Source organism: Rattus norvegicus, chromosome 8, assembly GCF_021556685.1.
Source record: "Rattus norvegicus strain SHRSP/BbbUtx chromosome 8, alternate assembly SHRSP_T2T, whole genome shotgun sequence".
NCBI lineage: Eukaryota > Metazoa > Chordata > Mammalia > Rodentia > Muridae > Rattus > Rattus norvegicus.
This window is the reverse complement of record NC_141541.1, coordinates 22,510,360-22,525,995: the sequence shown is the minus strand read 5'-3', so window position 1 is coordinate 22,525,995 and position 15,636 is coordinate 22,510,360. Positions and strand designations below refer to the sequence as shown.

Below are 15,636 nucleotides of genomic sequence, written 5' to 3'. Positions count from 1 at the left end.
GAGGTGGAAAGAGGAGGACCAGAAATTCAGGATCAACTTGAGATGAATCATAATTTTGAGGCCAGCTTAGGCTATGTGAGACCTTGTCTACAATAAATGTAGATATGTGCCTATAGGAAGTGACCTCTTTATGTCAAAATAATAGAGGTTGCCACACTTTTAAAAATATATTCATTCATATATTCATATACATACGAATGTATATATGAATGTCTGTATGTACGTTGTGCACCCACCACATGAACATAGTACCCATGAGGCTAGAAGAGGGCATCTGATTCCTCTGAAATGGAGCTATATAGATTGTTATAAACTGCCATGGCTCCTACGAATTAAACCTGGGTCCTCAGAGGAGAAGCCACTGCTATTTAGGATTGTGTCATCTCTTCAGGCCCAAGCTTTGCTGAGTGCCTACCACATATCAAGCAGTCAAACATTAATAGATATTACCAAATAGTACTGCTGGAAATGAAAATTGTTGTTCAGATATTATGGTAAGAAAATGAAACATAATTAATTCTCAGTGAAGCTGAATTTAAGCTTGCCTGTGAATGGAACAAAATTAATGGGACCTGATGAGGGATAGATAAGGCAGGAGCAGGAAAGAGCTTAAACTTGATCAGTACAGATAATAGAGGGGAACATGGATTAAATTTATGTCACAAATTATGGAGAAGATACAGCCCAAAGGGATAAAGACTCATTTGGTAGAGTACTTGCCTAGAATTCAGAAATTACTCAATTTCCATCCTTACCGCAATATAAACTAAGTATGATGGTGCATATCTATAATCTCAGTAAATAGGAGGCATGAAGATCAAAAGTTAAGAATATCATCAGCTATGAGGTTGAGTTTAAAGGCTGGCCTGGGAAACACGAGATCCCAAAACACACACACACACACACACACACACACACACACACACACACACACACACACACACCAAAAAATTTAAAAAGCAGAAGAGGGGAAAACAGATGCTTAATGTAGCAAAATTCATAGTACTCTTTCCCAAGTCATAGCATGCCACCCACATCCCAGAAAGGCAGCATTTTATAGGTATGTCTCCACCTTTTATTATGTAGAGAAAAAGTATGAATTTTGTATCAAGAAAGTATAAACATTTTTATGATTTGTGTTACATGTCTCAACTTACAGATCTAACCACAGAAGAAGCAGTAAAAGCAGAGACCACTGCCACAGCTTTGAAGGTCACTTCCATTTTCAATTCAAACACCAAAATGTCAACTGCAAATTCAAGACCCTCGACTCACCTCAAGACATCAGAGAAAACAACCAACATCAACCCAGCAGAGATGATTATTACAGCCTCAGATACTTCCCAAAATTTACTAGAGATAGCACCATCATTTTCCACAGGCCTTAGAGAAAATACTAGCATGATTTCCAGGAGAAGTTCACCTCCTTACAGTAGAGAACCAGAAATTACAATTCCATATATCACCAGTCTTAAGACAAAGACAATACCAAATGTTTATACTTTGACAGCCCCCTCTTCTGAGTCTGATACAATCTCATGGATCACCCATGATTTAGAAATTACTTCAGCTGTTGCCAAGACAACCACAAATGCTTCTCAAGTTGAATCAGATTCTATGGTGTCCATAGCCACCAATCCCAGAGGAGAACACAGTTCAAACATTTCAACAGCAGCTGTTTCCCCTGCCATACCAGATTTGGCATCTATTGAACAAGTAAGCAGATTGTTTGATCCAACTATAGCTATCTCATCTAGTATTTCTGAAATGAAAAACGTAGACAGTCACAGTTCTAAGGAAGATACAAGAACATCTAAACCTATTCTGACAAATTCACCTTCTGAGCCATATAATACAATTTCTCTTATCTCTTATGCTGGGGGAAAGACTGGTTCACCCATGTCTACTATAACTGTCTCTCCAGATGTAAGAGAAATAATGAGACCACTTTTCCCTAGCTCTGGAAGCACAAATCATACAAGAAACCAACCTATTTCTCAAGGTCAATCAAAAACCACGACCTCATGGATCACCCATCCTGGAACAGAAGTAACTTCAAGGGTCTTAACTACAACTATCTCACCTAATATTCAAGAGATGGTAACCTCAAAATCTGTAAATCATACTGCTAAACTACAGACCACAACTTCATTGATAATTGATGGTGAAGAACATCCCAGTTTAGCCACGTCTACTCGAGCTGTCCCTCTAGGTGTAATAGAAGAAATGCCACCACCACTAATTAACATGAGCACAGAAAAGAATGCAAGGACTTCAACTCTAGATTTTTTCCTATATCAACCAGAGACCACAACCTCTTGGACCACTAACCCTGAAAAAGAAACCATCTTAGGAATTCATACTACAAATTATTCACCTAGTGTTACAGACAGGATGACCTCAATAAATCTGAACTATACTCCTTCTGAACCAGAATCTATAAAATCATTGGATATACATGTGGAGGGAAATCCCAGTACATCCATGTCTATTCAGACTGTTTTACCAAGTATAAGAGAAATGATGATATCACAGGCCACTAATTATGGAAGAGAGAAACATATAAGCACTTCAGCCCTGCCTGTTTCCTTAGGTCAAAGACAGACCACAGCCTCATTGGTGAACCATGCTGAAAATGAAGCAACTTCAGAGGCTTTACCAACCACCATTTCAACTATTCAAGGAATGAGTTCAACAACCCCTATGACTTCTGAACCACACACCACAGCTTCATTGGTCACGCATAATGGAGAACAACATAGTTCAGACATGTCTACACTGCCTGCCTCTTCAGGTATAACAAAAATGAAACAACCACTGGAAACTTCTACAGGAAAAGAAAACCAGTCAGTCTTTACAATTCTGGCTGTTTCCCTAGGTGTACCAAAGACCAAATCTATAAACACTACATCAAATATTCTGGACATGATTTTCTCAAAAGCTCAGAACCATACTTCTTCTGATGGACACACCATAACTTCACTGGTTACTCATGCTGGGACACAGTCCAGTTTATCCATGTCTACTGAGGCACCCTCTTCAAGTATAACAAAATTAACAGCATCTCTGTTCACAGATATGGGCAAAGAAGATGTTGCAATAACTTCTCTCCCTATTTCTTCAGGTGAAATGGGAAGAAGAGCACCATCAGTCACCAAACCTGAAAAAGAAGTCACTTCAGAAGATCAATCTATCACCATTTCAAATAGCATTCAACAAATTATGACCTCACCAACGGTTATTCCTACTGAACCACATACCATAGTTTTAGTAGACACCCATTTTGGGGACCAACCCAGTTCAGCTATGTCAACTCTGCCTGTCACTTCAGATTTAACAAAAATCATACCATCACTGAGCACAAGACCTGGTACAGAAAGTCATTCAGTGACTTCTACTATGGGTATTTCTGAAGGTCAGTTGGAGACCACAACCTTAGGAGATACTCATACTGGAAGAGAAGGCAATTCACTGACATTATCTGCAGTCATCTCAACTAGTGCTCCAGACATAATGATCTCAACAACTAAGAATGAAACTACTTCTGATACACAGACTATAACATCATTAATCACCCTTGTTGAAGAACACCACAGTTTATCTGTGCCTACTCAGGGTGACTCTCCAGGTATAATGAAAGAGACATCATCACTATTCACTGATTTAGGCACAGAAAGCTATACAATGACATCAACTCTGCCTGTCTTTTCAGGTCAACCAAATATTAGAAAAACATGGGTCAAACATTCTGAAACAGAAGTCACTGCAGGAATATTACCTACTACCATTTTAACTAGTATTCCAGAAATTATGGCCTCACCAACTTCTCTTCTTTCTGAGCCACATACCACAGTTTCATTAATCAGCCATGTTGGGGGAGAGCCCAGTTTGGCCATGTCTACACTGCCAGTCTCAGGAACTTTAACAGGAAACATACCATCAGAGGTAAATTACCCTGGCATAGAAGGCCATTCAATGACTTCAGCTCTAGATGGTACCAGGGATCATATAGATTCTACAGATCAATGGGTCTCCCATCATTCCAAAGAGGGAACTTCAATGGTCCTTTATACAACCATCTCAACCAGTGCTCCAGACATAGTTGTTTCAATAAATAAGAACCAAATATCTTCTGATACACACACTGTAACATCATTCATCACCCAAGCTAAGGGACAGCCCAGTTTATCAGGGTCTACTCAAGATATCTCTCCAGCTATAAAAGAAGTACCACAATCAATATTCAATGACTCAGACACAGAAAGCTATGCAGTGACTTCAACTCTGCCTGCTTCTTCACATGAACCAGAGACTAGAACCAAATGGATCCCTAATACTAAAATGGAAGACAAATTAGGAGTGCTATGTACAACCATTTCTTCAAGTACACCAGAAATGATGATATCTCCAACACCTATTACTTCTGAAATACATTCCACAGTTTCACTCTTCACTCATGTTGGAGAACAAGACAATATTGCCATGTCTTCTCTGACAGTCTCTCCAAGTATAACAAAATTCACAGCTACCCAGCAAACTCACACTGATACAGAAAGCCATACAGAGACATCAGCTCTCAATGTTTCTACAGGTCAAGCAGAATCAACAACTATATGGCTCACCCAGTCAGCAAAAAAAGAGACTACACAGGTTCTTTCTACAACATCACCTACTGTTTCAGACGTGATGACATCAGCAACTCTATACAGCACTTCTCCTGGTACACAGACCATAACATCATTCATCAGCAATGATGGGGAACAGTCCAGTTTACCTACATCTACTCAGGGCATCTCTCCAGGTATAACAAAAGGGATACCATCATTATTTACTAACTTAAATACAGAAAGCTACTCAATGACTTCAACTATGCCTGTATATTCAGGTCAACCAGACACTACGACACTATGGGACACTAATTCTGAAAAAGAAGTCACTGCAGGGGATTTAGCTACCACCATTTCATCTAGTGTTCTAGAAATGAAGACTTCAAAGACTACTTTTCTTACAGAATCACATACTACAATTCCATCCATCTCCCATGTTGTAGAACAACACAATCCAGTCATGTCTACTCTCCTTGTCTCTACAGGTATAAAAGAAATCATACCTTCACAAGGAACTCACTCTGATACAGAAAACCATTCACTGACTTCAGCTCTAAATGTTTCTGCAGGTCAAGCAGAATCAACAACTACATGGCTCACCCAAACAGCAAAAAGAGAGACTTCAGGGGTTCTTTCTAGAACAATGTCACCTACTGTTCCAGACATGATGACATCAGCACCTCTAAACAACACTTCTCCTAGTACACAGACCATAACATCATTCATCAGCCATGATGGGGAACAGCCCAGTTTATCTATGTATACTCAGGACATCTCTGCAGGTATGACAGAAGGGACACCATCATTATTCACTGCCTTAAACACCAAAAGTAATGCAATGACTTCAAATATGCCCACATCTTCAGGTCAAACAGAGTCCAGGACACCATGGGACACTAATTCTGAAATGAAAGCTACTTCAGGGACCTTATCTAACACCATTTCATATAATGTTCCAGAAATGAAGATCTTACCAACTGTTCTTCCTTCAGAAACATATTCTGCAAAAGTTCCATTAGTCACCGAAGTTGTGGGACAACACAGTTCAGTCATGTCTACTCTCCCTTTCTCTCCAGGTAGAACAGAAAGCATACCATCACTGGAAACTACTTCTGGTACAGAAAACTATTCAGTCACTTCTACCCTGGATATGTCTATAGATCAAGCAGGATCCACCACCCCGTGGGGCACACATACTGGAAGAAAAAATAATTTAGTGGGTACATCTACAATAATTTCAACCACTGCTCTAGAGATGATGACTTCAATAAGTAAGAATCAAGCTTCTTCTGAAACACAGACCATAACATCATTTATCAACCATGCTGCGGGGCAGCCCAGTTTATCTGGGTCTACTCAGGGAATCTCTTCTGGGATAAAAGAAATGACACCATCACTATTCACAGACTTAGACACAGACAGTAATGTAATGACTTCAACTATGCCTGCTTCTTCAGGACAAGCAGAGACTAGGACACCATTGGGCACTACCTCTGAAATGAAAGTGACTTCTGGGACCTTATCTACCACCGTTTCATATACTGTTCCACAAATGATGGCCTCAGCCACTTTTCTTCCTTCAGAACCACATACTACTGTTCCATTAGTCACCCATGTTGTGGGACAACCCAGTTCAGTCATGTCTACTCTGCCTTCCTCTCCAGGTAGAACAGAAAGTATTCCATCACTGGAAATTAGCTCTCAAATAGAAAATTATTCAGTGACTTCTACCCTGGATATGTCTATAGATCAAGCAGGATCCACAACCCCATGGGCCATCCACACTGAAAAAGAAGGCACTTCAGGAACTCCATCTTCAATCATCTCAACTAGTGCTCCAGACAGGATGACTTCAATAACTAAGAATCAAACTTCTTCTGAAACACAGACAATATCATCATTAATCAGCCATGATGAGGGACAGCACAATTTTTCTGTGTATACTCACAACATCTCTCCTGGGATAAGAGAAGTGACACAGTCACTATTTACTGACTTAGGCAAAAACAGCTATGCAATGAATTCAACTTTGCCTGCTTCTTCCAGTCAAGCAGAGATTAGGACACCATGGGACAGTAATACTGAAATGAAAGACACTTCTGGGACCTTATCTACCACCATTTCATATACTCTTCCACAAGTGATGACCTCAGTAACTGTTATTCCTTCAGAACCGCAAACTGCAACTGTTTCATTAGTCACCCATGCCGTGGGACAACCCAGTTCAGTCATGTCTACTCTCTCTTTCTCTCCAGGTAGAACAGAAAGTCAGTCATCACTGGTAATTAGTTCTGATACAGAAAATTATTCAGTGATCTCTACCCTGGATATGTCTATAGATGAAGCAGGATCCACCACCCCATGGGGCACCCATACTGGAAGAGAAGGCACTTCAGGAACTCCATCTTCAATCATCTCAACCAGTGTTACAGAGATGATGCCTTCAATAACTAAGAATCAAACTTCTTCTAAAACACAGACCATAACATCATTCATCAGTCATGATGATGGACAGCCCAGTATATCCGTGTCTACTAAAGGAATCTCTCCTGGGATAGAAGAAACGACACCATCACTATTCACAGACTTAGGCACAGACAGCAATGTAATGACTTCAGCTATGCCTGCTTCTTCAGGTCAAGCAGAATCTAGAACACCATGGGACACTACCTCTGAAATGAAATCTACTTCTGGGACCTTATCCACCACCATTTCATATACTGTTCCAGAAATGATGACCTCAGCAACTTTTCCTCCTTCAGAAACACATATTACAAATCCAATAGTCATCGACATCGTGGGACAACCCAGTTCAGTCAAGTCTACTCTCCCTTTCTCTCCAAGTAGAACAGAAAGTATGCCATCAATGGACACTAGCTCTCATACAGAAAACTATTCAGTGACCTCTACCTTCGATATGTCTATAGATCAAGCAGGATCCACAAACCCATGGAACACCCACACTGACAAAGGAAGCACTTCAGGAACTCTATCTTCAATCATCTCAACCAGTGCTCCTGAGATGATGTCTTCAATAACTAAGGATCAAACTTCTTCTGAAACACAGACCATAACGTCATTCATCAGTCATGATGATGGACAGCCCAGTATATCTGTGTCTAATAAGGGAATCTCTCCTGGGATAGAAGAAACGATATCATCACTATTCACAGACTTAGGCCCAGACAGCAATGTAATGACTTCAGCTATGCCTGTTTCTTCAGGTCATGCAGAATCTAGAACACCATGGGACACTACCTCTGAAATGAAATCTACTTCTGGGACCTTATCTACCACCATTTCATATACTGTTCCAGAAATGATGACCTCAGCAACTTTTCCTCCTTCAGAAACACATATTACAAATCCAATAGTCATCGACATCGTGGGACAACCCAGTTCAGTCAAGTCTACTCTCCCTTTCTCTCCAAGTAGAACAGAAAGTATGCCATCAATGGACACTAGCTCTCATACAGAAAACTATTCAGTGACCTCTACCTTCGATAAGTCTATAGATCAAGCAGGATCCACAAACCCATGGAACACCCACACTGACAAAGGAAGCACTTCAGGAACTCTATCTTCAATCATCTCAACCAGTGCTCCTGAGATGATGTCTTCAATACCTAAGAATCAAACTTCTTCTGCAACACAGTCCATAACAACATTCATCAGTCATGATGATGAACAGCCCAGTTTATCCATATCTACTCCGGGAATCTCTCCTGGGACAAAACAAATGACACCATCACCATTCACAGACTTAGGCCCAGGCAGCTATGCAATGGCTTCCACTTTGCCTGCTTCTTCAGTTCTAGCAGAGACTAGGACACCATGGGATACTACATCTGAAATGAAAGGTACTTCTGGGACCTTATCCACCACTGTTTCATATAGTGTTCCTGAAATGACAACGTCAGCAACGTTTCTTCCTTCAGAACCACATACTACAATTCCAATAGTCACCCATGTTGTGGGACAGCCCAGTTCAGTCATGTCTACTCTCCCTTTATCTCCAAGTAGAACAGAAAGTATGCCATCAATGGACACTAGCTCTCATACAGAAAACTATTCAATGACCTCTACCTTGGATATGTCTATAGATCAAGCAGGATCCACAACCCCATGGGGCACCCACATTGAAAAAGAAAGTATTTCAGGAACTCTACCTTCAATCATCTTAACCAGTGCTCCAGAGATGATGTCTTCAATACCTAAGAATCAAACTTCTTCTGCAACACAGACCATAACATCATTCATCAGTCATGATGATGGACAGCCAAGTTTATCCGTTTCTACTAAGGGAATCTCTCCTGGAATAAAAGAAATGACACCATCATCATTCACAGACTTAGGCCCAGGCAGCTATGCAATGGCTTCCACTTTGCTTGCTTCCTCAGGTCAAGCGGAGGCTAGGACACCATGGGACACTACCTCTGAAATGAAATCTACTTATGGGACCTTATTCACCACTGTTTCATATAGTGTTCCAGAAATGACAACGTCAGCAACTTTTCTTCCTTCAGAACCACATACTACAATTCCAATAGTCACCCATGTTGTGGGACAGCCCAGTTCAGTCATGTCTACTCTCCCTTTATCTCCAAGTAGAACAGAAAGTATGCCATCAATGGACACTAGCTCTCATACAGAAAACTATTCAATGACCTCTACATTGGATATGTCTATAGATCAAGCAGGATCCACAAACCCATGGAACACCCACACTGACAAAGAAAGTACTTCAGGAACTCTACCTTCAATCATCTCAACCAGTGCTCCTGAGATGATGTCTTCAATACCTAAAAATCAAACTTCTTCTGCAACACAGACCATAACATCATTCATCAGTCATGATGATGGACAGTCCAGTTTATCCGTTTCTACTAAGGGAATCTCTCCTGGAATAAAAGAAATGACACCATCATCATTCACAGACTTAGGCCCAGGCAGCTATGCAATGGCTTCCACTTTGCTTGCTTTCTCAGGTCAAGCAGAGACTAGGACACCATGGGACACTACCTCTGAAAAGAAATCTACTTCTGGGACCTTATCCACGACCATTTCATATACTGTTCCAGAAATGGTGACCTCAGCAACTTTTCTTCCTTCAGAAACACATACTACAATTCCAATAGTCACCCATCTTGTGGGACAACCCAGTTCAGTCATGTCTACTCTCCCTTTATCTCCAAGTAGAACAGAAAGTATGCCATCACTGGACACTAGCTCTCATACAGAAAACTATTCAGTGACCTCTACCTTGGATATGTCTATAGATCAAGCAGGATCCACAACTGCATGGGCCATCCACACTGAAAAAGAAAGCACTTCAGGAACTCCATCTACAATCATCTCAACTAGTGCTCCAGACAGGATGACTTCAACAACTAAGAATCAAACTTCTTCTGAAACACAGACCATATCATCATTCATCAGCCATGATGAGGGACAGCCCAGTTTATCCATGTCAACTCCCAGCATTTCTCCCTTGATGACAGAAGTGACACAATCACTCTTCACTGACTTAGGTACAGACAGCTATGCAATGACTTCAACTTTGCCTACTTCTTCAGATCAAGCACACTCTAGCCCACCATGGGACACTAATTCTGAAATGAAAACCACTTCTGCAACCTTATCTACCACCATTTTATCTACTCTGCCAGAAATGATGACCTCAGCAACTCTTATTCCTTCTGAACCACATTCTACAGTTCCATTATTCACCCATGTTGAGGGACAACCCAGTTCAGTTTTGTCTACCCTATTGATCTCTCCAGGTATAACAGAAGTAATGTCATCACTAGTCACTAGCTCTGCCACAGAAACCAATTCAGTGACTTACAATATGGATATTTCCACAGAACAACCAGGATTCACAACACCTTGGGGCACTCATTCTGGAAAAGAAAGCACTTCAAGAACTCTATCTACGATAATCTCAACTAGTGCTCCAGACAGGATGACTTCAATAACTCAGAATCACTTTTCTTCTGATACGCAGACCACAGAATCTTTGAACACCCATGGTGGAGGATATCACAGTTTATTGCTATCAAGTCCGAATATCATTTCAGATATAACACGAGTGACACCAGAACTATTTACAACCTTGAGCACTGAAAGCTATACAGTGACTTCTATTCTGCCTGCATCCCCAGATCAAGGAGAGACTACTGCACAATTGCTAAACCAACCTGTAAAGGAATCCCCTTCAGTGGTTCTACCTACCACCATTTCAACCAGTGTTTCAGAAGTGATGACCTCACCTCTTTCTGAACTTCATACCATAGATTCATTAGTCACTCATGTTGGGGGACAGCTTTCATCCATGTCTAATTTTACTGTCTCTCCTGGTATTACAGAAATTATATCATTACAGGACACTAGTTATGTCACTGAAAGTCATTCAGTGACATCAGTTCTAGCTCTTTCCCCAAGTCCATTGGCAACCGCAAGCCCATGGGAAACCCATCCCAGTAGAGAAGCGATTTCAGAGATTCTTACTATAAACACCTCACCTAGTGCTATAGACTCAATGACATCAAAATCTAAAATTCATTCTTCTTCTGAAACACAATCCATAATATCAACGGTCACCCATGGTGAGGTACAACCAAGTATGTCTGTGTCTACTCAGGCTAGCTCACCGAGTATAACAGAAGTGACACAATTACTATCCACTGACTTAGGCACAGGAAACTATTCAATAGCTTCTACTCTACCTGCTTCATTAGGTCAAACAGAGACAAAAGCTCCATCAGTCACTAATCTTGAAACAGAAGTCACTTCAGGAGCCCTATCTACCATTATTTCAACTATTGTTTCAGAAATGATGACCTCATCAACTGTTAGTCCACATACTACAGCTTCATTAGTCTCTCATGTTGGGGAACAGCCCAGTTCAACCATAACTACTTTGCCTGCCTCTCCAGATAGAACAGAAATCATACCATCACTAGTCACTCACCCTGGCACAACAAGCCATATAGTATCTTCACCTCTGGACATTTCCCCAGGTCAAGCAGAATCCACAGCTCCATGGGTCACCCACTCTGGGAATGAAGGGTATTCAGGAGTTCTTTCTACAACCATCTTATCTAGTGTTCCAGGCATGATGACATCAAAAACTCAGAACCATACTTCTTTTGATACACAGACCATAACATCTTTCATCACCCATGCTGAGGAGCAGGACAGTTTATCTTTGTCTACTCAGGGTGTCTCTCCAAGTCTAACAGAAGTGACACCATCGCTATTTACTGAGTTGGCCACAGAAAAATCTGCATTCCCATCAACTCTGCCTGCTTCTGTATTTCCACCTGGGAGTAAAACCACATCAGTCACCCATCCTCAAACAGAAGTCACCTCAGGGTCTTCTACCATCATAACAGCTAATGTTCCAGACATGATGTCATCACCAACTCTTATTCCTTCTGATCCACATACTACAGTTTCATTAGTCACCCATGTTGCAGAACAGCCTAGTTCAGCAATGTCTATTCTGCCTGTCTCTCCAAGTACTACAGAAACTATATCACCACTAGTCACTCACTCTGGCACAGAAAGCCATTCAGTAACTTCAACTCTGGCTGTTTCCTCAAGTCATTCAGAGACCACACCCCAATGGATCACCCATACCGGGCATGAAGGGACTTCAGTGACTCTGCCTACAACCACCTCTTCTAGTATTCCAGATATTATGACCTCAACAACTTTAAACCACACTCTTTCTAAATCACAGACAGTAAAATCATTGTTCACACATGTTGGTGGCCAACCCAGCTTAAACATGACCACCATGGCATTTTCTCCAAGTATACCAAAATTGACAACATCACTGAGTACAAAATTCATCACAGAAAGCCACCCTACCACTGTGGCTTTGTCTTCAAGTCTGTCAAAAACTACAGCCTCTTTGGTGACTCCTCAAATGGAATCCACTTTAAGTTTTCTAACTACTACCATTCCATCTACTATTCTAGACATGATAACACCACCATCCCTTCTTACTTCTGAACTACACACCACAATTTCACTGGCCACACCTCTTGAGGGACAACTTCCTTCATCCACATCTACTCTGGCCATTTCTTCTGGTGCAACAGAAAAGATACCATTACTAGTAACTAGTTCTACCACAGAAATCTATTCAGTATCTTCAACTCTGGATACTTCTCCAGGTCTAGAGAGTCCTGACTCAATGGACACCACTCCTAAAATAGAAGCCACCTCAAATATTCTAAGTACAGACATCTCACCTAGTGTTCCAGACTTGATGTCCTCACCAACTCATATTCCTTTTGAACCACATGCTACATTGTCATTAGCAACCTATGTTGGGGAACAATCCAGTTCAAATATTTCTACTCTGACACATTTTCCTGGTATAAAAAATATAATAACACCACTGGCCACTACCTCTTTGGTAGAGCCACATACAACTGTTCCAACTCTGTCTGTTCCTGCAGATCAAAGGGAGACCACAGCCCTGTCGGTCACCCATTCTGGAAAAGAAGTCATGTCAACAGTTTCCAGTCCATCTACTTTACCTGGGGATCCAGAAAGAACTGAAACATGGGTTATACTTTCTGCCAAAACCAGCACCCCACACCCCACAACAAATTTCCCATTTTCTTATAGTGATACCACTTCCTCAGCATCTGAGGTAGAGACCAGTTCAGTCACAACTCTATTATCTGGTGCTTCTGAAGAAGCTACCTCTCTCTCTGTCCACATTGGGACTACGACAAGTACAACTACTCTAACTGTAAACCCTTCATCTATTTTACCAGGAAGTACAGGCTTTTGGCCTTCCAGTCCTTCCACAGAATATACTCTGACTGTGTCCTCTCTTCTCCCTGGGTTTTCTGACCATCCTACAACTAGTAAATCTAGTACTGCAACTTCACAGAACATAGAAATGTCACCATCTCTCAGTACAATTAGACATTCAGATTTTGTCAGTGATGTCATAAGCCCCACTGTAACCTTATTACCATCAGAGTCTTCAACACATGCATTAACTGACCTGGAAACCACAAATGAAGCCACTCATTCAGCTACCACAAGTTCAAGACCCACTGAGGCTGAGATTACAACTACACTACATGGAAGTTCATTTGCCCTTCTGACCACAAGTAGAACATCCACATTGTCCCCTGAGAATGTGACTTCAAGGCCAAGTAAGCATGAAGATTTTTACTGTAGTAATATACATATATATATATATATATATATATATATACATGCATACATATATGTATATGTATATATCAATCATATATGTCTGTGTATCTGTGTGTGTTTGTGTATAATGTAAATATTTTTCTGAAAATGTTTTAGGTGTTCAATTCAGTATTGTTTGTACAGTGTTATGTACCATCACTTTCAGTTTTTAGGCAGTTGTTAGATTCCCGTTTGTTGCTGGCTTGCTGGAGATTGAATTCAGGACCTCACACACTTTCCAAGTCCCAGGCTACTAAGTTGTACCTGCAACCCTCCAAAAAATTTTAATCACCACAAACTAAAATTTTGTACACATTCAACAGTAATTTGTCCTTTTATATTCCTCCCAACTATTAGTGATTCTATTTGTTTCCTATCTATATACTGCATGTTTTAGCAGGAGTTATACAGATAATCACAGATACTATGAGTTTAGTACTGCAACAGTCATGGCATACTTACAATATAAACATTCATAGCTCATAATGCCTTACTTTGACCCTTATATTTTTCTGTACCCTCTTCCTCAATGTTCCCTGAGCCTTAGCGTGGATAGCTCAATGTATTTATATATCCACACATTTATTTACCTATTTGTGTGTGTTTGAGTGAGGGTTTATGGTGTTTGCATTGCATCACTCTTTATTACCTTATATTTGCTTCATATTATTCCCTTAATGTAGGGTTTTTCACTGAACTTGGAACTAAACTGGCAGTGAGGAATCCTGAGAGATGATCCTATCTCCACCCACATGACTGTTCTGGTGTTTTAGCCACATGTTCAATTTTTTTTTACGTGGGTGCTAGGGATTTGAACTCAGATCCTCATACTGGCACAGCAAGCCCTCTCACACATAGATCACTCTTCACAGACCCAAGAGCTACAGCTCTTTTATTAAATTTTGAATTGATATTTTATTTTTTCTTTTTATTATATTTTTGAAATTATAATATAATTGCATAAATTTCATTTTTTTATCCTCCCTTCAAACCCTCCCATAAAGCCCTACTTTTGTTTTTAAAATTTACATTGTTTTCATATGCATGTATGCATATGTAAATATTATATGCTCCAAAATTCTGACTTTTTATTGGTTATTTTCTTTGAAATAGTCTTTATCTGCTGCAAAAATACATTTTCTTGATGAGAGGTGAGGATTACACTTTTCAGGACAAATGTTTAGATTGTTGTTTGGGATTATGCTGGCTTAATAAATTAGTTGTTTTATGTTTTCTGGGTATGGTTAACAGTATTAAGTTCCCAATACCAAGCTTGATTTGCATCTTTTGAGCATGTCTTAAAACTAACTTTGAGAATTATTGGTTGTCACAAAGATATACATTCCACTACATCCCCATAAGGTTACTGTGGAATACTAGTAGTTATTGTGGTTCATAGGCGTTATACCTGGATAAGACAGTTTGCTGTTTTTCTCCTTTGAAATCTTCCACAGTGTTCTTTGGTATGATGAAAGGTAATCTTCAATGAGGAGGCATTAAAAACATTTCCAGCTCAGGATCCAAGTCCACCTCAAGTCCAGCTCAAGTCCACCTCCAGTTATATTCATCCAACAAAACCACACCTCATATGTCCTTTTCAAATATTGTTACTCCCTGATGACTAAGTGTTCAGGCTTTTCTTCAAACATTTATCTCCTTGAACACAGAACTTAGCTCTCTTTCTCCTTAAACTAAAAAAGGGTTTTATATTTTTCCTTGCTCAGCTTGCTCCTTTTTATTGTAAATCTGCATTAGAGTGACTATTAATAACCATGCAGCAGCCTATGACACGCTACCT

General features: G+C 40.3%; 1 protein-coding gene across 1 annotated transcript in view; it reads left to right on the top strand.

The window, feature by feature from the left end:
* Muc16 (mucin 16, cell surface associated) overlaps positions 1-15,636 on the top strand; it is a 203,053-nt gene that overhangs the window by 44,002 nt on the left and 143,415 nt on the right. Inside the window, 1 exon segment of the mRNA NM_001428753.1 lies at positions 1,160-13,795. Coding sequence (NP_001415682.1) covers positions 1,160-13,795 — 12,636 coding nt within the window.